Genomic DNA, 23,517 nt, shown 5'->3' with positions numbered 1-23,517 from the left:
CTTGCCACTGGCCTAAGTTCTCAATAAAGTGTGAGATTTTGCATGGTAGCTGGTGGGAAGTTAGCAAGGTGCCTTATTTCTTGGCGAGTATTATTGACAAGAGTTTTGAATTTAAAATTATACAGTTACTATCATTAGTTTAGAAAATTTGAATTGGTTTAATATTCAGGGATAGATTGATCTCGTGTTCCTTTTTTGAAGTGTGAACATATCACAGCATAATTCAAGTTTGAAGAAAGATCAGGAGGTATCTACTCCAATGTCCTGCTCAAAGTAGGGTGAACTGTGGGTTCAGATGAAGTTGCTCAGGATATTTTCCAGCTGGTCTTGAAATCCTCCAAGGATGGAGATTGTTTGGCTCTCTTGGCAATCTGTTCCACTGCTTCACTGTCCAAGCAGTGAAAAGAACCCTTTTGTGATAAAAAATCTGGACTTTTCATTTCAGTTTATGCCTGTTGTCTCCCATTATCCTACCATGCACCCCTTTAATTCAGAAGTATCTGTATCGTTTCCCTGTTTTAAGTGCCGACACTCTGTGTCCCTGTTTTTTTGAAATTTTTGAAGCAGCTCTTTTGACTGACTGGATCAAAATGTCTTCTTCTAATGAGTGACCTTTCACTTTAGTTTTATTGATTGAAATTTAGAATGAGTGATATTTATCATTTAATAAAAGAAATAATGGAGCTGGTTATGAAAAGGAATGCTAAAATTTCATCGTTTGTTCAATAAATAATTACTTTCTCTGTCAGACTCTCTTTTAGGCTTTTTAAAAATGCCTATCTGTAATGAAAGTGATTTCTATTAATTATAAAGAAAAATTATAATTCAAACTAATGGAGTTTTATTCTCATAGCAGTATCTTACAAAAAGGTTGTCCTTTACCTTCAGGCAGACTCTGTTTAGGGTGATTTTTAAATCTCCTCTTACAGATATCCTCGCCAGCTAGTCCTATTAGAATACAAAATTTCTAAGTAATCGCAGTCCCTAAATTACATTGTTTATGGATTTGAATAAAAACTTTGGAGGTAAGAAACTCCTCTATGTCTGTATGCACATGCACAAAAACTTTGGCCTTTGAGACCAAACTACTGAAGAACCTGAATTTCCTTTCCTGATATGGCAGACACTGCAGGTCATGTTTCCAAAGCTGCCTGGGTAGCAAAGGATTTATGCAAGCATTGAGATTGTTAAAAACATCTGTTTGTCTACCTCCAGCATACTTTACCTGTCTCAACTTCACTCATCTTAAGCATGTAGTCAAATAGAGTATCCTCGATCCCCTCAACAAGCCAGAGAGACAGATCCATCAGTGAATTCTTCAATGCAGTCCAGATACCTCCCAAATGGCTTGTACTCTGTACAGTTTTAGGTTTTATAGTGCTGCTGCAATTAAATGTTAATTTATATTTGTGCCCAAATAAAATTATTGCATCTACTTAATAATTTGGTATTTAAGGCCTGAAGAATCCAATCCTTGTAAGCATTTATAAAATCATGTTTAAGAATTTTTTCAGCCCGGATTGTTATTGTCCATATTTATGGCAAAAGCCTGGCTTCTAATTCTGAAAGACCTTGCAGACCCCTTTTTGCTTGTAAAAACAAAATGGAAAAAATAAAAAGCATTCATAAATTACGTTAAAACATCCTTCTATGTATATTGGAGAGGATCTTGTGTTTGCGTAGCAGTTTTCATGAGGGTAGCTATCCAGTTGTCCTCTGCTATATATGAAAGAAAATGGGAGCTTGGACACTTTTCACTTCAGTGCTGGAATTGAAAACAGAACATATGCACAAACTGCAGAACAGCTGCCTTGGCCAAAACCCACTCTGTTTTATCAGTACAATTGCATTTTTCTTCAGGCATTCAGATAATAAGGAAACAATGTATTCTAATTTCTTCATCCTGTTAAAAAGAAATATGTATTAATAAAAGACATAGATTTTATTAATATTAAAGGAAAAATTGTGCTTAGACAGGGCAGAGGTACTAAATGCAAATACTCCAGAGAAATATTTCACATTATAAGGAAATCTTTATGCGTGTAGTAAAAGACTGCATAAATAGGCTCCTTTTTATTCTGTGAGGTAAATGGTAATGAATTTCTTACAGAAAGGTGTCTACCAGAAGCTATGGGACAGGATAAATTGCAGAAAGATTCTTGTTTGCGATTTGAGCTCATCAGAATATCCAGACTGTGGACAGTGAGTCTGCAGCCATTTTTCAGGGAACACCACCTAAGGCTGGAAGGTAAACAGATCCCACCTGTATTAGCAGGCACAGCAGAGAGGCAGGTGAGTACCAGGCACTGCTGCTGTGAGCAGAGCTTGAAGCACCAGCCCTGTCCAGGGGGGTAGGAGAGGGGAGGGGAGCGAGGTGGGGAGGCACTAATGGGTGCCTGGAGGCACACTGCAATCAGGATGAGCAGCCAGTTCTCAGGCTCCTCAGCTCTGTCACCCTCACTTGAAAAGCTCTGGGAAAGAGATAAGTCAGTCGGTTAAACACAATAATTATATTCCTTCAAAAGCGAGTGAAAGTGGCACATGTTCAACACGGATCTCCTCCCCCCTTCTTGATTGTAACAGAAGATTTGGGCGGATTTCCTATTCGGAGGCAATCAGTGAATGTGGAGAGCGAGGGATGAAGGATGCCCTGGCTGACCTTCAGAAGAATTATTGTTTCTTTCACTCATAGCTTCTCCCCCAGTCCCACCCCCATCTGCCTCAAACAAGGCTTGGGAGCTACAGAAGCTTTTTATTTAAAAACAGGTGCATAAGTAGAGCTCTCTGCTGCAGGGAAGTAATTGATTCAGGACAACAGTGCCCCTAATCAGACAGCTGCTTTTGTTGTCTTGCCCTTTTGTATGAGGGAATAGGAAAATAGCTAGCACTATGTGTTTTAGTCAGGAAATACTCAGCAAATATTTGTCAAGTAAAGTGTGTTTAGAATATTGCTTAAAATTATACATATATTTAACACTTTCCCCTCCTTTGCTGCTCCAAACTGCCAAGCTTTAAAGGATACAATTTAATTAGCAATGGCATTTTAATACAGTTACTTGCACTGGCTGTGCTCTATGCAAATAATTTATTTCATGGAAATTGTACTGGGATTGAAAACGTTTTTTCTTTCCCAAGAAGTATTATAATTCCTAATTGACTGAAGCTTTGCTGATTTAGAAATGTGTTCAAAGAAGCCAAAGCGAAAGTCAAGGGTATAGGGGGATTAAAGTTACTGTCACTCTTATGCAAATGTCTGTCACCCCACACAAGGCTCACAAATTAAAATTGAAGTGCTGGTTTGCTGCTGCAGTCATGCTTTTGGAATAATCAGTAATGAATTCAGCTACATACCACAACTGTTTCCTAAAACCAGAGCATTATTCCTGTATAGAACACCACATTTATATTGATACAGAAAATTTATATCCATTTCATCCTACATTCAGATCTTTTAAGTTGCTAGATATGAACCAAGTGCCTTTGCCTGCCCTGAAGATGAGCTTTCCATGTGCAGCACCATGCTTGTCATTACAGATTAGTGCACCATTTAGAGGCAAAGGGAATAGATAGAATAGATAAAATATTTTGCATATGCATAATCAACACAATTGCAAATAAAGGCAAAAGTCTTGGGAGGCAAAACACAGCTGTAATGCTAATGCTGAGTGAATAATTTTCTTGATGAATTTAGCCTCTGTGTCTGCTCACCAAATAGCCTCAAACATGTTGTAATTTCTGAAAATTTGGTGTTTCTTTAGAATTGCTGCACTGTTTTGTTTGGGGGTTTTTGTTTGTTTTATTTTTAACTCTTTGGATTGCATTCAATTTGTGATTATAAAATATTTGCTATCCAGCCTGCAGGCTTTATTAGGTAGTACTATCATATGAACATACCTCATTGCTATCTACCACTTCTTGTGGTGTAATTCCTTTAGGAATACCATCTGCAAACAGTTGGCCCACAGCAAAGAGTTAGAACTTTATTTTTAGTGGTTTATGGCATGTCCTAGGAACAGCTGCTTTCTGTATGGAAGAGAAAATTTTAACATTTATGTAACTGCAATCTTTGAAGGAAGCAAAAGATAAAATGGTGGTATTCTTCCCATGGGACCTAAATATAAGCTTTGATTACCACATTTTCAGCTACTTGGCCTGGTTGGACTTGCTATTTTTCTGCGGAAGGGAATGTTGATTTTTGTCTAATGCTTATAATTTAATTTATAGCCAAACTGATATTGACCACAAGCATTTTGAAAGAGACAATTCTTACAGATTTTACTTTAAAAGTGTTATTCTTTCTGGTACAATATAAGCAACTTCTTAGCAAAGAATAAGGAAATAAGCATTATTTCAGAGCAGTTATTGTCCTTCCTAGAGTTATTAGATGATTGTGAGACATTTTGTGGTGGAAAGTATTTACTTTAGTGGTAATACATTTTATTTCACTTTCTTATTCTAGTTATTAGAAAATGCTATGCTGAATCATATAAGGCAGTTCAGTATTGACCCAGACTCTACCCAATGATTTAGAAATATTTTTTGTGATTGTGTTCCCATGGATAGCAGAGAGGTTATACCAAAAGCCATTACACAAAGTATAAAGCTATGAACCCTTTGAAGCATTTTCATACAGAAATAAAATCCTGTGTTTTCAAAAGCAGTAAATCAAAAAGATGTGTCCTTGCAAACTGAAAAAAACCCAAGACAGTGAATGGACTTGTATTAGTTCATGCAATTTAAAACTTTTTAGATGTACAAGCACCAAACAACAGGCCGCTGCTTCTTCCAGTAGGGTCTGTATTCCTGCATTTGCTTTCCCATAAATCCATTAGTCAGGCACCACTCTGCAACAGCCTCTGTACTGGATTTTACAAACCATTACAGTCACTTATTCTAAAATCAGCAAGTTATGTATACCAAATAAAACCCAAACACTGTGTTTATCAGGGGCCCTGTACCAGTGGTAGGGTTGCAATCAAGCTCCCATAAATCAAATATTGTTAATGGTTCTGATTGTGTAATAGTCACCCTCATAACACAGGAGAATGAATGATTGCCCAAAGCAAAACAGTGTGTGCAAAGAGCTCATTGTATGCCACTTTCTTTCATGATGCATTTGATGACCAAGTTCAAAATCTTTCTAACTCCATAGCTGGTACTCAGGAACATAATTTGTTTTGATGGTGGGGTAGGAAGGTCAGGCTCATTTAACAGCACTGCACATTCCTCACCTGTGTCTGACATGATTAGTGCATAGATTCTGATTATCAAATCATCTTTCTTAAGACCTTATTTGAGAAAATAATCTGGATGCAGCTTTTATATGTCTTTGCTGTGCACTGTGTTTTCAGGAATTACTAGAAGTAGATCAACCAAACACATTCCTACAGCACCTGTAATTTTTGTTATGCATTTTAGGGCTTGCTGTCACCCCTACCCACAAGCATTCAACTCCAGTGAGGTAGGCAGTATTGCTCTTTGGCCAGTGGCTTTCTTGGGTCTGAGAGGTTTCCTGGGAGTTAAAGCTGTTCCCTTATAGAAACAGCTTTAACTGACTCTGTAATTTTTTAATTAACAGTACACCCAAATAAAGCATATTGGCTATTGTTATTCTTCTACATCACAAAGAAACAATTTACAAACTGGAACTACCTTTCTTTTCCCCTCTGCAAGTAATTATTAGCTACAAAGCTGTAATAAATCAGAGCACTTAAGGATGCCTCAAGGGAGCTTTTATGTTTGTAAAACCTTGTCAGTCAGGGTTTGGTTTTGCAAAAACTCCAAATGAACCAAAGTTTTTTATTTCGATTTTATTTGAACTTTCAGAGCAATGAAGCTGAGAAGGTTTGGCTTGAAGTTTCTTGTCAGGCTTTTCTTTATTTTTTGATACTGTTATCAGTGATATCTCAGATATCTGATATAGTAAACCAGTTCTCTTTAATTCCCAGACTGGTAAACATTGATGTGAAGAGAAGATACTTGGTTTATATCTTTCTTACAACTAATTAGGTGTACCCAGACCATCAGTTGCTTGTGTTACTCTGTATTTGGGGATGGTTTGCCAGGAGAGAGAGCTTGCAGTTGGAGATGCATTGTGCTGTCAGCAGTCTGGCAGAGCTCATGCCAGGCTCAGATAGCCCTGGACTGGTGTGTTGGGAGCTGCAGACATTCCATATGCTTACAGAGGTTCCTGCAAACCTGGGCACCTTGAGTCCTGGTGTTACAGTGGCAACTTCATTTTATGTGCTGCAGATACATTTCACACATGTGAACAATTTTATTGAAAGTGCTTTGAAGTACTTCTGCTGGAGGACACAAACTATCCTGTAAGGGTGTTTAGGAAGAAATCTCTTGAAAGGAAAATCATCACAGAACATTGTAAAAAACTAAGTTACAGTGATTTGGGCAAAGAAATGTGGCAACTCTATTCCTGAGTCTTTAGTTTTAGCTCAGTAGAGTGGGATTTTTTTTTTCCTTAATAGGAAAGGAGTTTTTCTTTACAGTGAATGAGGTCAGAGTTTTCAAAGTTGATGTATTTGTTCTTTTAACAAACTGAATGGGACGAACCTAATGGCAGTTTTTGGTAGGACAGACAAGGTTAAAAGCATTAATGGAGAGAACAGAGTTACAGTCTGTCTGGAGAATATCTACTGGAACAGTTGAGGCTGTTTTAGCAAGGAGATAGTTGTTACAAGCCATAAGTTGGCATTTGCCACTCACTGCCTTTCTTCTTGTTCAAGAAGCATTTGGACAATGCTCTCAGGCACATGGTATGATACCTGGGGCTGTCCTGGCCAGGAGCTGGCCTCTTGGGTCTCTCCCAACTCAGGATATTATTACAGCCAGTGAATCTACTAATCTAATCACAGATACTAACTAATCAGTTAGTATCTGTGATGAAAAAAAATAGGGTGTGAAGTGGGGGGGTACAACAAGTGCTAATCCACTCATTAAGGTATATGATGACTATTAGAGGAATAAAGATTAATTGGCACAACTGCAGAAGAAAGAACACAGCCCTATAGCATGGTTCGGGTGGGCACAGCCTGGAACTGTTGAAAGTCTTTCTTGTCTGTTGCCCCTCTGCTCCACTGCAAAAAATGTTTCGGGGAGTGGTATATATTGTAAGCAATTTTTTTGTTGACTCCCTAATCTAGAACTGAAGCTGTTACTGTAATTCTTACTGTATTTGTAGAGCAGCTGCAGGCCTGATTTAAAAAAATTTAAAAAATTTAAAAAAAAGAGAATAGAGTGGGACTTAAATTGGTGGGACAGTTAAATGGCTGGAGGGGTGGTTAAATGTATTTGAAAAATTAAAGCATTACTTCAGAACAGTCTAGACCAGGGCATAGTGACAGCAATACTCAGGACCAGCTATTTAAAAACACTAAACCCTCATTAAAATAGACACCTCTTTACTATTGTGGAAGAGTCATTGAAGTATGAGATGGAATGGCAGACGAACAATGAAAAAGGAAAATTAAAGAACTGCAAATAATTCTTCCCTTTCAAATGCTTTGTAATTAAATGCCTGGATAATTTCTACTACTCATTAACTGAGATCAGCTAATGAAGAGTCCACAAGACACTTGGGCTGTAGCTATGCTGTACAATTGGTCCTGTGAATAAAATTGTTACCCAATACTAACAAAGTGTTACTGAAGCTGATTGATAGTGAAACTCCAGCTGACCTTGATGAAGGAGGAGAGGAGTCAGGATCTTTTTCCCCATGTTTAGCTAATGGAGAGACTTCTAACATTATTGAAAAGGGAAAGAAATTCTGCTTCAACTTTTCACAGAAACACCTCAAATAAATAGGATTATACATATGTAAGCTGTTCTGGTCTAAAATAAATTCATCAGATTAACAAGTGCATGCTCAAATAACTAAGTCCATGGTCTGATTAAAGAGGGTGAATGGTAACTTTGAAATAAAGAAAAGGTATGTAAATTAAAATAATTCCCTTTTAAATTTCACTACATGTATACTGGGAAAATTAGTGAAAAAAATGGTTCTCAGCTCCCAGTGGATTACTTATAAAAGCATCACAAATTACTAAAACAGTTCCACATAGAATTAATGGCACATTCCCAAATGACAGGAATCTTCTCCACTTCTAGCATGTTAAAATCTGCACACAAAATCAGGCTTTGGGTGAAAAGGAGCAAACATAACAATGACTGGATGAAAAAGTGAAACACTGAAGAACTAAACCAATATTTTACTTTGGTCGTTCAGTTCCTACTCAGCTGAGCAGTGAGAAGCACAAGCTCCTTTTTGATTCTTCACAAAACTTCAGTGCCTTGGGTTTGGTTTGTTGGGTTTTTTTTCCTTCAAGCTCTCTTGGAGATGTCACTCCTTCCTCCCTAATAAATATTTGTGAGTCATGCACATACTAAATCCAGGCTCAGCAGCCCTAATTTATAGGCTTTGTAGCTGCATGTGAAAATGTGGTACAGCTCCCACCTGGCAGGCTGTCCAGCTGCCTTCTGGGACAGCCCCTTGGCCTGTGCTCAGGCTGGACTCCTTCCAGCAGCTTTAGTCACCCCTTGCTAAACCTGCTAACAAGGATCTGGTGCCCATTTTCATGTGAAGGGTGTAGTGACAGCAGCAACAGCTTGTTAGTTTTTAGCTTGTTTACTGCTTTTTGTCAATTCCTTCCCCAATTCAGAGGGGCATCTGAGAGGTCATAGTTCTGCTTCACTTCTCCACTGCAGGCATGTGCATTCTCTGTTCACCTTGCTGCAACCTTTAATCTTCCAGTTCAAAGCCAAAATCAGTGGAAGGGTGTTCAAAAGCAGTAATTACTTTGCATTTCTCTGTAATGTCATCATCTGAAAAACTGCATTCATCAATGAGCTTCTGTGAGAAAGTCAAGAACATCTGGCCATGGAAAGGCAAGTATTAGGTGAACATCTTGTTTGACCATTGCTCACCATGAAAAACTACTTTCTGTCATAAGAAGATAGTTACTTGGCATTGCTTTATATTCATAAATCTAAGCTTTTACTCTTGCCAAAATAGTTTTTATTTTGAAAAGACAATGTCAGATAGTGGAGAACTTGAAGACTTTTGTCTGAATTTGTTGCTGTTATATGGAAGATGCATGAGTGTCATAATGACAGGGAGAAATGTAAAAACCTTAAAATAAACTTCTTTTGGAACTGGAATGATCCAATGAAATGAGTAGAATTACTATAGTATGAATCATGGTTTGGCCCAAAGTCTGAGGATTTCTTCAGGTTTTGGTAATTGCGTGTAAGGCCCTTGTAATTTTGTCGGTGTAGAGTGCGTGCAATCAGTGTTGCCATTTCCCTCAGGTTAGCCCTAATCACACGTGTTTCAATTATTTTCTAAATGTGCTTTTAGGGTTTAGTGGTGGCAGGCTTTTTCTTCACCTGTAAAGAAACGGAAAAACAGGGAAAATGTTCCCATAATGCTCTTATGTTTTCATTGCACAGAAGTGATCATCTCAAACCAGGAATAGTGCCAGCAAACTCTGATCCCTGAATAAGCAGTTTACTTGCTCAAACTCCCAGGCCATATGGGAATCGGCACTCATCTCCCCCACAAATACCTCTGTTACTTGAAAGAAGTAGTCCCTGTATTGCACACATTGGTGATCAAGGGTTCATACTTTGAATTTCATTTGAGAGTATGTTAATTCAAATACATGCTTCAATTTCAGTTGTATGTAAAGCCTCATGCCTTTCCTTCACTCAGTCTCTTCAAGTTGGTTAATAACAAGGTGCAACTACATTAGTAAGGGATTTTTTTTTCAGATATTTTTGCGGGATTACACTGGATGTAGTCTGATGAGGTTAAATAAAATTTTGTCTTTGAAACATTTGGAGAGCCGAATTTTAGAGTTCAAGATTTTGGGTAGGCCTAGTGCTGCTTGAAAGCTGCTGGCTGGGGGAGGTGTCAAATCCTCTGTCATAACCTAAATGCTAGTGTCAGTGCAACATCCAGCATAAAGTTTCTTCAGATCTAGCTTATTCTGCTTCTAGGATCATGACAGAAGATGCAGAACAGGCTCAGGCACAAGATCTGGGAGGGTATGTGTTTGGTTGCTTGCCTTTAAAGCAGCAGGAAGCGGAAATGTCAGAGGATCACCTGAGACATGTTACAAGCTTGTGACAACAGCTTGGCACATGCTGTTGCAGTTGAGTCTTCTTTGGACCACTGCTAGGCTGGGAGAGAAATCTGGGGTGCAGTTTAGAAGCTGCATACATCCTCCTCATTGGTGCTCTGTGGCTGGTTTTTGGGGGGGTTGGGGATTTTTTTAACCGTTTCCTTAGTTTCTTTATTGGCTTCCTGTAGTTCTCTGAAGAGAATGGAAAAGCTTTAATAGGTAATAAATTAAGCCTTTTACAACAACAATGGTGAAAAAATTATATTCATTTTTACAACTGTGTGGTGTTGGAGGGGGTTATGTAGTATTTGGGGGAGGGTATATTTTTATTTTTTAATATTTATATTTTTAGTAGTTACTGTATAAGTGGGAGCGTGGGAAACACAGTTGTTGTGAGGCAAAGTGATAGGGACTGTAAAGTCCAGGATTGCAGGTTATTCCTGCTATGGGCGAAGGCACTGTGAACACTCACAGACTTCACAAAGGTGCAGAGACAGCCAAAGTGATTTTCTCCTGGAAAAGAGTCAAAATTAGCTGTCTTAGTGCTTATCTGCAGGGAAAATTTGCCAGTGTAATTAAAGTGCTCTAGTTACACAGGTAGAACTCCTTGCTCAGTCACGCTTGTCTCAGGAGTGCCCAGGCAGGGAGTTTCCACCAGAGTAACCACAGCAGTGTGCTGCCCTACGAGTACAGCGAGGCCATTTGCCAGCTGCTACGTGCCAGCTGGTTGCCATCTGAGATGCTCAGGACAGCACTGCTCACGGTGAACAAAGTTGCTGAGTTGTGCCAGGGCCTTAGGCAGGACACACATTCCCATCAACGCCCTGAAAATAAACATTTTAAATCATAAGTCAAATCACTTCCCTAAGTGTAAAAGCTCCAGCTGCCATTGAAAACCTTCAATCAGAGCTTTCTTTTGCAGTTCGATTTAAGAAAAAGATGAATTTAACTGTTAATATGCAGCAGGTGTTTGAAGTTTGATCCTTAACTCTGTTTCTCACCACCCCTCTGTGCTACCACCCTTCTTTTTCTCCACCTTGTCCTTGGCCACAGAATGATTCCTGGCTGAGGGAAAGGTTAGGAAAGACATGATGTGACTAGCTGGAAGTAGGGGTGACCTGGCTCCAAGTCCTTGCTTTGCTGCAGAATTTCTCTGGTTTTGGGTAAGACAGTCTCCCTTCAGTGTGATTTCTGTCTTGCAAGGGTGAGGAGCAGCATGTCCACAGCTTTGTGGAGAGCTGCAGGTTGTGGTAACCATGTCAGTGAAGGTGAGTTATGGAGGTTGTGCAAGATGAGAGATTGTGTCAGTATCACACCAGTGTTGGAGATTTCACAGGAGATAGGGTCTGAAAAGTTGTTCATTCCCCAGGCAGGCTGCTTTTCTGGAGTGAATTCGGCTAGTCCCCCCGCCTCTTCTCTTACTGAGCACTTGCTGAGACCTTAACTGCCCAAAGCATGTTTCTGCTTGCCCTAATGCACTCAAAAGTATCTTTCTGAACAGGGATAATGTCCCTTGGAACCCCTTGTGACCTCTGATTATTACAGCCTGAAGAAATAATTGATTTTAAAGAAGGAAGGTTCATGAAACTTCTCAGGTCATTTGTCTTGCAAGGAGATTTGGCTGGAGAAAGACAACTCATTCAGAGAGACAGACTGAAAAAGAGAAAAGGACAAGGAAAAGGTGGTGAGTGGAGGGGGACACACTAGGTTGTTCTTCATTTCTTCTTCATCCATGTGTAGCATCCCTGCTTGGCCTTGCCTGGACTGTAGTTACTTACTTGGTTAGTGGGGTTTTGCAGGGTATTCCTGAATTGCTAAATAATTGTGTTCATCAGCTTGCATAATTTCCTCTTACTTATCTTACAGCAATCTCTGTCTGAGGAGGGGAAAAAAAAAAGCATATCTTATGTGGGAACTTCATTATACAGCTGATAAAGGCAGCTGTTTGAATCCTACTATCCAGTCTTTCCTTCATTTCAAATGGGACAATTCAGATTGTGAGTTTAGCTCAAGGATATATACAATGAGGGTAATCAAACGTCTTTATATAGCCTCAAATTTGTGTCATAAAGAACTGCAAAAAAGACATCCAAACACAACACTGGAAGTTAGAAGGCATTTTATGTCTACAGTGTAATCTGGCAGTCATTCTCCTGGCCTACAACAGGCTTGGAAGTGCTCTGCTGTGGTCTGTGCACGCTAGAAAGAAAGAGATCCTCATGAACATGCATACATGCTGATGTCAAATGTACCTTTTGTGTTTCAGATTTTCTGTTTGCTTGTGTCACTGTAGGCATACAATATCCCTGACATAAAAAGGAGGCTAATAGGCTAATACTTTATCTGTAATAATCTGTATTCCTTCTTGCAGCCATATTGCTTTTTCTACATTAGATGTCTGGTCATGGGACAGACAAGCCACAGTTTTTTAACAGCACATAGATAGTGCTGGCTCTCCAGTCTGATCCTTGGACAGAGTAATAGATGGGGTGATGGAGAACAGTTAGCAGGGAGGAACTGCTAGCTCCAATCCTTCTCTTTATCCAGACTTCAGGCAGATTTCTCTCCCTCCCCAGGTTAGTGAGTAGTCCAGCAGGGGTGGGGGCCATCCACCTCTGTTTTCTCTTAAAAGCTGCCTCTGGTTAAATATCCCTTTTAATTTTCTTTTATTATTATTACTCTGAAGAGAATTTTTTTTTCAGAAATAGTATATTTCTCTTGTTTCTTTCAAGATGCCAAGCAAAGTAGCACTGTGTGCTTTCAGGCCAATGACAAACCTTTGTTGCTTTTTGTGTGGAGGTAGCCCAGAGTGGCACAGTCAGACCCCAATCCAATAGGCATTATTGTCCAGACAAGAGGAACAAAGCTGGTGAAGGGTCTGGAGCACAAGTCCGGTGAGGAGAGGCTGAGGGAGCTGGTGTTGTTTAGCCTGGAGAAGAGGAGGCTCAGGGGTGACCTAATCACTCTACGTGAGAGGAGCATGTAGCCAGATGGGGGTTTGGCCTCTTCCCCCAGCGACAGGATGAGAGGACACAGTCTTAAGCTGTGCCAGAGGACGTTTAGGATGGACATTGGGAAGAAGAATTTCTTCCTAGAGAGGGTGATTAGACACTGGAATGGGCTGCCCAGGGAGGAGGAGGAGTCGCCATACGATATTTAAGTACAGCGTGGATGTGGCACTCAGTGCTGTGCTGTAGTTGGCGAGGTGCTGTTTTGGTCATAGGTTGGACTTGACGATCTCAGAGCTCTTTTCCAGCCTAATTGATTCTGTAATTGAAATGTGTGTAAAGCTTGAGCTCCTTTTGCAATCGAGGCTATTTAAGGGCAAGCCCACAGTATAGTCAGTGCTTGGTAGGATTTCATGCGTGCAGCTTGCATGCTTGGCCTCTGCGTTGGGTTAAACACCAGTGGTGGGGATGTTTTGTTCAAAACTTGCTTTGCTAGGTTGAAAATAAAAAAACAACCAAACAAAACAAGCAGGCGCGGTGTTTCTGCAGCCGTACGAACACTGTTTTTCGGCGCAGCGCTCAGTTTTCAGGCGGTGTCCGGGCGCGCTCCGCGCTGTCCCACACCGCGGGCCGCAGCTCATCCACCGGCAAGGCCCGCCCGGCTGCGGCTCCGCGCGTGCGCGCTGCCACCTAGCGGCCAGCGCGGGGCACACACAGCGCCGGGCCCAGCGCGGCCTGCGCAGCGCCTCGGGAACACGGCAATACAGCGAAATAAATGCGTGTGAAAAGAGAGCGAACCCCAGGCTTCCCCCGGGCACTGTGCGTGTTTCCTTGGGTGGCGGTGTTGCTCTCCGGCTGCCCACCCTGCGGTGGGATCTTCTGCAAGCTCCCGCCGCATCAGGTGAGGGACGGGCTGTGCCGTTTGCTTTGGGTTTGCAAAGGAGCTAGATGCTTGATGAAGGAATACCCTATGCCCTCCCGAAAAAGTCCCTGCCAAATAGTCTCTTCCCTGCCAAACTCCAACAGAGTGAAAGAAAAAGGAAAATATCATGGAACAACTTAAAGAGGCTGAAGAAAGGAAAGCGTGGTTTGCTTATATACAGTATACGAGATCACAACATAAACACAACGTAAAGAGATGATATTTTGTCCTGACTTACTAATCATAACTTGCAATTCTTTTTTTTCAAAAGATGAAATACCTCTGATCAGTATGATGATGTGGCTTAAACAATTCAGCCATTCAAACTGTTCTTTCAAATTTATCTGGCATCTAGTAAATGAAATGACATTACGTCGCTGGATTTTTTCAAAGCCTAGATTTGAAACTACAGATTTGCTATCCATTCACAGTTACTTCCTATTAAAAAATCCCTCCCGTAAGGTTGCTAGTATTTTCACTGTATTTTGGTATTAAGCACTGCAAGATCAGTGGGCTGTTTGTAGCACAGGAAAGTTGTTTCATTGTGCTTCCCACTGTGCCACACTACCTTTCTGGAGCCAGTGGAACTGAGCACACTGGAAAGCAGAGGACAGCTTGAGCTGTTTATGATATTCTACACAGGTCTGGACAAAAATTGGGTGAGGCAACCAAGTCCATTGTGGTTTATGATAGAGAATTGTGGATATAAACAAAATGTTAAGGGGTTGTATTGGTCCTAAGACATTTTGATTTCCCTATTGATAATGCGAAATGTGAAAATAACCCCAAATTTTACTTACCTTATTACATTTTATACCTTCTAGGTATTAAGAGTTTATGTCCCTTCTCTGTCATCCTGAGTACTTAAAACAACGCAATTTTCTTTGTGAATACTGGACTTCTCATAAATTCCAGGAGCTGAAGCTTTAAAAAATAAAGCTCTGCTTAGATAACAGTGAGAAAGTACAAAGTCATGAAACTTACATTAATTAAATTATAGTGTTATTGTTTGTGGGGTTTGTTTGTCATTTTTAGTTATCAAAGCATCTATGGATATTTTATAGAGACAAAGAATGAGACTTACCAAAAATACTGTTAAATCTTGTTCTGTTAAAGCCAGATTCTGGGGGAGGGATGGGGGTGCAGCCACTGCCTTTGCCAGGAGCCAGGTTAGAACTATATTGACATCTAGCCTTGGACCCTTTTTCCCCCCATCAACTATCAAACCCTGACATAGCTTTGAAATAGTACTGTCAAGAAGTTTGATAAATATCTTGCTGATTATTTATATACTTTATATAATTGTGGCTTATTTTTGACAAGTAATCTGTCTTTGCGACAACCTAGCTTAGACTATAAATGTTTTTCTCATGCTGCCAGGTTGCTATGATAGGTTGAACACAAGGACTGTCCGCCAGTCCTTGTGATGGAGAGAAAGTGATGTTTCATGAGAAAATTATGTTTAAAAATCTGTGTTTGCAAGTCTGAGCAAGAGAGAGGAGGAACGTTGTTTACCATTGTTTACTGGGGACTTTACAGAAGAACAAAGCAATAATTTTTTTTTTCTTCCAGTCAAGATCTGTTGACTGAAAGCTACCTTCTGGGATTTAGGTTTGTAAATCCAGTAATTGACAGGAGCCTCCCAATAATGGGTAAGAAAGTTGTGTAGGAAGTCAGAACATGAACAACATTATTTTCCAGAGCCACTGGAAAATTCAGAATTACTTTTTCCTCTCTCCTTCTGTGTTTTTTGGTAAATTAGCTGGTAGATTTTTTTTTTTAAATCAGTATCAACCTTTACTGCATTTTTCCCAAGAAACACTAAACGTTCACTGTGGGTAGGCCTGATTGAGCACAGTGTCAGTGGTTTTCTGTTCTATCTGCTAGCATGGGCAAATTATAGAATAATGTGCTGTATAAGAAATTCTTGTAAGCACAAACTCACTTTTCCCAGAGATTGCTGACATCGCTCCTGCCGAAGTAGCAGAGCTCTATAATGATTCTGTCTTCCCCCTCTGAACTGGCAGTGCTCTGTGTACATTATCTGCAACATACATCACACTGCATATTGTCAATTACCTAAGGACACAAAACTTAGGACAGGTGTAAATAAGGCAGCTAGCAGACATCAAGTATCTTCAAAAGAAGTTTTTTTGTTCTGACTTGGTTTTGGTCTTTACTTAAGCTTAAAATCTCTGTTGTCAGTCTGTCCTGAGCCACTTCCTTGGAAAACAGCTAAAGATGCATTTTTTACAACAGCAAGTACTTCATTGTGCACTCTTTTGCCAGAAACTCTTTCTTTGCTTATATTGATGCTCAAGTGTCACAATCTGTGCATGAGACATATGTGTACAGATACATTTCTTGAGTTAGTCTGGCTGCAGATGGAGAGCAATGTCAGCTGCTGCCTTTGACTCACAGCCCCAAAGACCATAGATCTGATCCAAGGAAATGACTTTGTGCTCCTCTGCTTGCAGTATTTTTTAAGTGTTTCTTACACTTCACACAGGAGTTGACCTTGAGATCCCAGCTTCGTTTGAGGAGTGAAAGGCTACCTGCTACTCAAAATTCTTATTCCTACCAGGGTTTTCTGCTACAAAATCTATAAAGAAGAAAAGAGCAATGGGAACTCTTCCTGTCAGCATCCTGATTTCAAAAAGTAGCATTGTTCCTGCAAGGGAGGAAAGGAAAAAACCCTCATAAGTAGTTAGAAAACTAAAAGCAGCACTTCCTTGCTTTTCCATTTTGGCAGAAGTATCTGGGAACTTGACAAAGTTTTAGTACTTGTCAATGCTGAAGACCTGTGTATGGGTTCCTGCATAGTGAGCATGCTGACCTCTGCTTTGAATTCCCAAACTTGCCATGAACTTTACCATCCTCATTAGACTCCCATACCCTCGGAAGATTCCATGCTGTTACAGTGTTGTACATTAAGGAAAACAAGAACTGAAGAAAATTGAGTAAAGGCGTGATAAAGTTTTTCCTAGGCAAATTTTCTCCTGATCCTCACAAGTCTCTGTAGCACAAGAAGAACAACTAGTAAAATTTAAGGTTCCCTTACCACAGCTGTCTCTGGATTTAGTATATAGTTTGCATTTGGAGTCATCGTTAGAGATGTTGGAGACCTTTTTATCCCATTTTTTCTTTATCAATAACCAGAGTCTTTTCTGTTGTATTTTCATGTGTTGTTCTGTAATAAATAGGAAAAATAATTCCTCTCACCCCTCAGACTTTTTAGTTAGACCTGTTGCCATTTCACATTATAATTCTCAACTGTAAAATTGAATCCAGTGTTATAGAGAGTTTACTTGAAGTTTAGAACTGTACCATTTTCTACTCAAAACTTGGTATTTGGTGACCCAAGTTGTATTTTAGGGTGACAAAGGAGATCATGTGCACAGGTAACAGTGGGTATCTGTAGCAGGGTTATGTTTGACCGCTTACCTTTGTCACAAAGATTAAAAAATAATTATTTTCAAGGATCTTCTGCTGTGGTAAATAGTGAGAACACAATAATTTTTAATATCCGAGGTCTAAAACCACTGTTGTTTCTCATGCCCGTAGAACACTTTTAGCTCCTCTCTTATATTTTAGTTTGATGAGTCTGATTCAAATTCCATTGGTATTAATGAAGAACACTCATTGACTTCAATAATCTTTGAATTGCGTCTAGTATCAACTATATTAACATAATCAAGTGAGAGGCAATTGTTACGGATGCATTATTTAGCACTGATTGGGGAGGTGCTGTCAGCTCCCAGTGTCAGATGGTGTTAGATGTTATTTTATAAGGACATGTTTATTAACTTAATATTGTAGGTTATAAATCTTTCAGTTGTGCTTTCACTTCTTATTGTGGAATAATCTGTATTTGTGTTATAGTTCCCCTTAAGTGTACATTGTAAGAGTTCACCTACTTTATTTAATTTCCAAATCTGTAATCTGTTCTTCTATGAAGTGGCATTTCTTACAAACCAGAGTAAAGTGAGAGCTGCAATGTGGCTCACATTCCTCTCCACGTCCCATAGTGAGATGCACCCTACGTTGTGGCTGGTAAGGCTTTGACCTGACAGCACTGGTTTGGGCATATAGCATTAAGACAAGAATATCCAAGCACTGATGGCACATTCTGGAATGACTTCATCAAGCTCTGTTCAAGGGATGTGATCAACAGTCACAAAACAGGTGGTGGCAATTAGGAAGCAGGATACTGGCAGGTCACACATATGGTATTGCTCTGGCCTAGCTGTTTATAGTGACAGTGTTAGATGTTGCCCTGTGCTGAGTGGATCTGCCTGTGCCCAGGAGGTGCAGTAATGGGTGGGTTTAAGGTTTTTAAAATCAATATTCAGCATTCAAGTCATACCTGATTGCAATTTGAGTGAACAAGTTCAAATCCACAGTAGTGTAAATATAGGAGACAGGATGTTTTCTACAGTGATAATCTCACGTTTGGGAATACCTATGATGTGGTTAAAAGTAGTTTTGTTGGTGATCAGTGTTTTTCTTCAAAGAGCTGCAGAGAGCATAGAACTCTGCTGCAAGTTAGTTGCAAGTCAACTGCTTGCCTTAAATGAGCGCATAATTTGGTGTTAGTGAAGTCCAAAATGATTAATTGCCATGTTAACAAATGCATAGACTTGTTTCAGCAGCTAGAATTTCACTTTAGATTCTGACTTTCAGACTGATGGGCTTCTGTGCCAGTGCAACACTTCTTCAGTCAATAGAAGTCCCCCTGCAACCTTATTTCATGTTGCAAAACCCAGATCTCCACGAGTAAATCAGATGGGAAATCTTCCTCTGCTTGTCAGGCTGGAACAAAGATTTGGGAGAATAATGTGATTTAAATTTTGGGACAGAGAAATGTGTGTATGTTGTACTGAGAGCAGTAGTATTACAGTGGGCTGTCTTAATCACCCACAGGATGAGGGAATTCTGAAGTGTGACAGTGGTGGGTAAAGAAGGCTCCTCCCTGGGCTGAATTGCTGCACTTGCACAGCTCAGAGAGGATTATGTGACTGCAGGAACAAACTCTGCTTCAGAAATAGGGCATGAAAAACAGAATATACTTGTGCTTACCACAGGAACCAAACCTCATAGCTAGATGATGAACGTGTGAAAATGTTCAAACCACGTTTTCTGGGGGGGATCAGTATAAAAGAACTTCAGGAAGGGTACATAAAGGTGATTTACTTTTCACCTTTCTCTGGCTTACTGCAAAAAAATGTAATTGAACTTCAACTGATCTCTGAATTATTTTGCCTTCTGTTAAGGCAGCAGAGAAAGATCTTTGATCGATGTTTATTATGATCCTGATTAAAGATTTCATGCTGTGTAGCATGAGAATCAAGAGATTTTTTAAAAAGGAGGAAAAAAAATAGACTTTTAAAGATGGTTTCTTTAAAAAATGCTTGGTTTCTACTGTGCACCATTTCACCTTTGTGGTTTTCCTTGCTATGTCTATCCTGAGTGCTAGCTTACATGATCCTGCAGTGCACAAGCTGCCATCACTCACTCTTTGCTCTCCGTTTTCACCCTTCCCTCCAAATATTAGTTGAAAACTAAGAACTTAGTCACTTAGCATTTACATCACAGTTTTTCACCACAATATTTCTAACTGTGGAAATTGTTTTCTAGTTGTTTAAATAACTAATCTGAGGTAATTTTCCATGTAAATTAAATTTCATAACACAGTTTCAAATGCTTCTCATAATAAGATGACTAAGTAAAATAAAGTAACATTATCATGGTAATGTAATGGATCTACAAAAATTCCTTAGAGCTGACAGTGGAGACATATTTCAAACCCATTAGGTTCAGGGAACATGGTTCAAAACAACAGATAAGGTATTGGAGACATTCTGTTTGTGAATTAAAAGCCCAGAGGGTTAAGGATCCTTTGCAGAAGGACAACAATGCCTGTGTTCCACAAAATGCCACAAGAATTATATTAGTTTACTGAGTTGCAGGATTCAGAGACTAAAGCAAGAAAGGCAGACATGCCGATAAGGAGCAGTTTGTTAGCTTTTGCGAATCAAAGAGCTTGAAAAGCACTAATAATAGATTTATTGCTGAATGACATCCTTTGAAATTATTTATTTCTGGACAGATACAGGATGATCTGTATCCTGTTTTATTTAATTTTGTTTGTATAAGTAGAACACGGAAATTATTAACTGGGAAAAAGTGCTGATTAAAGGTACATCTAAATTTATTCCACATTGTTTGGGGATGACACAGATCAGGATATCTGTAATCAGATCATTGGATTGTTTATCAGTGTGTTAAACAGAATTTGATCAGTGTGTTAAACAGATGGCCCAAGTATGTACCAGGCCAAAGTGTGCAGAGTCCACTATGGATGTTGCACTAGCTTGGGCAACTCTATTGGGTGTAAACACGGCATTTCTAGTCTCCTTTTCATTTTGGCCCACTGATCTAATTAAATGCTGACTGAAAATGTGTAACTGGTTCAGGTTAAAGCAGCATAGATATCATGCTGGTGTGTGTATATATATATTATTAGGTTTTATGTGGAGTTTCCTAGGCTGTAAGGTTTTTCTTACATTTTTAATTATTTAAACAGGTCAGTAGCCTTACTGCTCTCTCACCCAGTGAAAATCACTGGGTAGGGGTATCATGCCCCAGCTGTTGAGGGGTCACCCCAGCTATGAGGATGAAGTGCCACAGGCCAGCCCAGCTACCTCCCACCACTCCAGCCCCAGCAGAGGGTGCTGGGGCTCCCTAAGAGCCACTCCCTGCTTTAATCCGTGTGCTTACCTAGTTTTGCCTGTCTGCTTCTCAGAGTTGTGGGAAGAACCTGCAAGCACAGCAAAGGCTTGTGGAAAAATAAATAATCGTTTTATTATGAGTAAGATGTTAAAGATAGAAGCTTGGAAGAAAACACGATCTTTTAAATGTTAAAACTTGTAGCTGTGGAGAACGTTCATCTTGATTGTCTCAGCAGTTTCCAAGGCAGTAAGGGCTGCGGCACGTGCAGTGCTCCCAGCTCATTAGGAAACGTCAAGTGGTGTAGAGTGAATGCTACCTCAGACCCCAGTGTGTCAGAAAAAGTAAAAGCTTGCAAAGCAAAAAAGGTTATCCAGTGAATCCGGTGAGGGTTTGATGGTCATGTAAAGGTCTGCATCAGCATTTATTTGCTGGTGTGTGGAACTTGAAAGATTTTGAACTTTCACAAGGTTTACCTGTCAAGGCAGCTGACATAAGCTTTAAAGATTGATGAAATAAATGACACATCTTGCACTAGAGGCTCCCAAGTATCAGGCAGTCATTAGGTTGTTATGGATTTCTCCCCTCTTCATCTTAAGGCAGAGGTTTAGTTCTAAACTTCTCTACCTCTCTTTTCAGGGCTTAGACAGATCTGCACCTCTGTGGAAAGGAAGACACAGAGATTAGATTTTAGATTTCCCCCAGGTCTTGTTAGCCTCATTTCTTAGAAAATTACCCTGCAAATTCTTCTGTGCTTTCCTTGGCAATTGAGAGAGGAGGGTGTTAATTGTTAAAACTTGCAATTATAAACCTATTTAAATATGTTTTTATAGAGTACTCCTATCATAGTAGTTTTGTGCATTAATCTGGTAATGCATTGTGGCAGACTACATGTTTTTAATATGTGGCTTATGAACTTTATCATTCATATATATGCAGCAAACAGGAATCCACAGTTACATTCCATACACAGAATGTAACTTCATACACCTTAGGGACTTAAACTTCAGAGACTTTTAAATACAAGCCTCTGGCTTGAAGCTGTCTTTCTCTTGGCTGCACATAACACCCAGTAAAAGTTTCTATCTGGCTCGTCGTTTTTGAGGTGTGGCAGACGTAGAGATGGTAATACGAGTAGAAGTTTTACAGATGATTGTGTTAGAGACGTGTATGAATCCCTGAGTTCCTTTATTATACGTTGTGCGAGCATTCAGTTAGCTGAGGCATACTTCACTTTTGAATCATAAGGAAAATGCCACTACCCAGCTTGCTTGCAGACTTGCTCGTTTGCTTAGAAGGCTCATTGCATCAGCAAAAACAACAGTGCGTGTTTAGAGTGCTCTGTGGAGCACAATGTTTCCTTTCCTGCCTTCAGTAATTTAAATGATTGGAGTGATACTTTTGACAAGGAAGAAATCATTTCATTGTTATGGATCATTTTTCAAGTGAAACTGAGTTTTGGAATAAAGTGATGGTGAGTAAACCATGTGAGTGGGGAAAGAGGGATTATTTTTGTTCAGAGTTTTATTCAGCAGTTTCTGAAAAGTAAGATGGAAGTGATTTTGCTATTGTGTCTGCAGGGTTATATGTCTTTTATTAAGCGGAAAACATAATGTAGCCATTACAGAGAGTAACAGGCACGCTTGCTGTCGTGTTCCATGGGGAAGTGGAATGTGATTTCTCTTTTAATATCAAGATACAAATCTGATTCACAGTTAGTTCATATGGCTTTCAGAAGAATCTGAAAGGGAAACATGTCAGCTCATTAAACAGATGCATTTTGTCTAAGCAGTTGCTTTTAAGATAAATCTAACCTAGATTTTCAAAATCATTTGTGGTATTGCTATCTGGATATTTAAATAGGTGGGCTTTTCACTTTAAAAAAAAAGGAAAAATAAAATCAAAAACTAATTTTATTTCAGATGGGGGAAAAAATTTTTAGAGGTGACTAATTATGATTGTTCTCTTTATGAAAACTTTATTCTCCATGTTCTATAAGTAGCAATTTTCTTTTTTTCCTTTTTTCCTTTTTTTGCCATCAAAATGCAAATAATATTTCAGTCATTGAATTATTGATTTCATCCAAGGAGAGTCCATGGGGTTTTTAAGTCCAAGTTTTTCTCAGAAGAGCAGAAAGGCCGGACAGAATAATGCTGCTTCAGTAAAGGGAGGTACTTTAATGCATAGCTGCAGGTTAAGACAAGTAAAGTTTATTGTGTCTTCTCTTGCTGCTGGTGATAATCAGAACATTCATATTAGCCTGACGAAAAGGCTAAATCAACTGGAGGCTTTCTAAAGTAACTCTCTATATAAAGAACACTCTCTTTTCTGAGGGAGAAAGGCAGCCTGATCTATCTGGTAAAACTTATAATCAGTGTGTCTGGCTTACTGTCTCAGGCACTGCCACAAGCAGCCTTAGACCAGTTTGAGGAAGCCACAGTTACAATTTTACTACACTTGCCTACTAAGTAAATTGTACTCTGTTTGTGTAATACAGTATTTCCACAAAATCTTCCCATTTCTGTATTCTTAAAATGGCAGTAATTTTTTCTTCCTCTGCTGGCGTAGAGTAATACTACTGTCTGATGACACCATTTCAGCTGTCTCTAGGTCTTTCCTCCATGGGCAGCACTTCATTTGGGAGAGCATGATTAATATCAAACTTGTTCAAATGTGTGAGGGCTTATTTGTAGTTCCTTGTTTTAAAAAAGGCAACTAAAGTAACCATTTGGCTGTCCAACTGCTGAAAATACAAGAGTATACAAGCAACCTGCATATTAGA

The 23,517-nt window shown here is 39.5% G+C and overlaps 1 protein-coding gene across 4 annotated transcripts in view; it reads left to right on the top strand.

The window, feature by feature from the left end:
- LOC146439628 (SAM and SH3 domain-containing protein 1-like) overlaps positions 1–23,517 on the top strand; it is a 531,074-nt gene that overhangs the window by 316,494 nt on the left and 191,063 nt on the right. Inside the window, exon 1 of one of the 4 annotated variants that reach the window (XM_085055597.1) lies at positions 22,046–22,209. The exons of the other annotated variants lie outside the window; for them this stretch is intronic. Within the exon in view, the coding sequence (XP_084911723.1) occupies positions 22,165–22,209 (45 nt within the window). The 5' untranslated portion in view covers positions 22,046–22,164. Of the gene's footprint in view, positions 1–22,045; positions 22,210–23,517 lie in introns of those variants that run through there. 4 annotated transcript variants of the gene reach the window in all.

Source organism: Lichenostomus cassidix, chromosome 3 (genome assembly GCF_008360975.1).
Source record: "Lichenostomus cassidix isolate B80296 chromosome 3, HeHo_3.0, whole genome shotgun sequence".
NCBI lineage: Eukaryota > Metazoa > Chordata > Aves > Passeriformes > Meliphagidae > Lichenostomus > Lichenostomus cassidix.
Note: the sequence above shows the minus strand (reverse complement) of the source record. Positions and strands in the feature narration are given on the sequence as shown.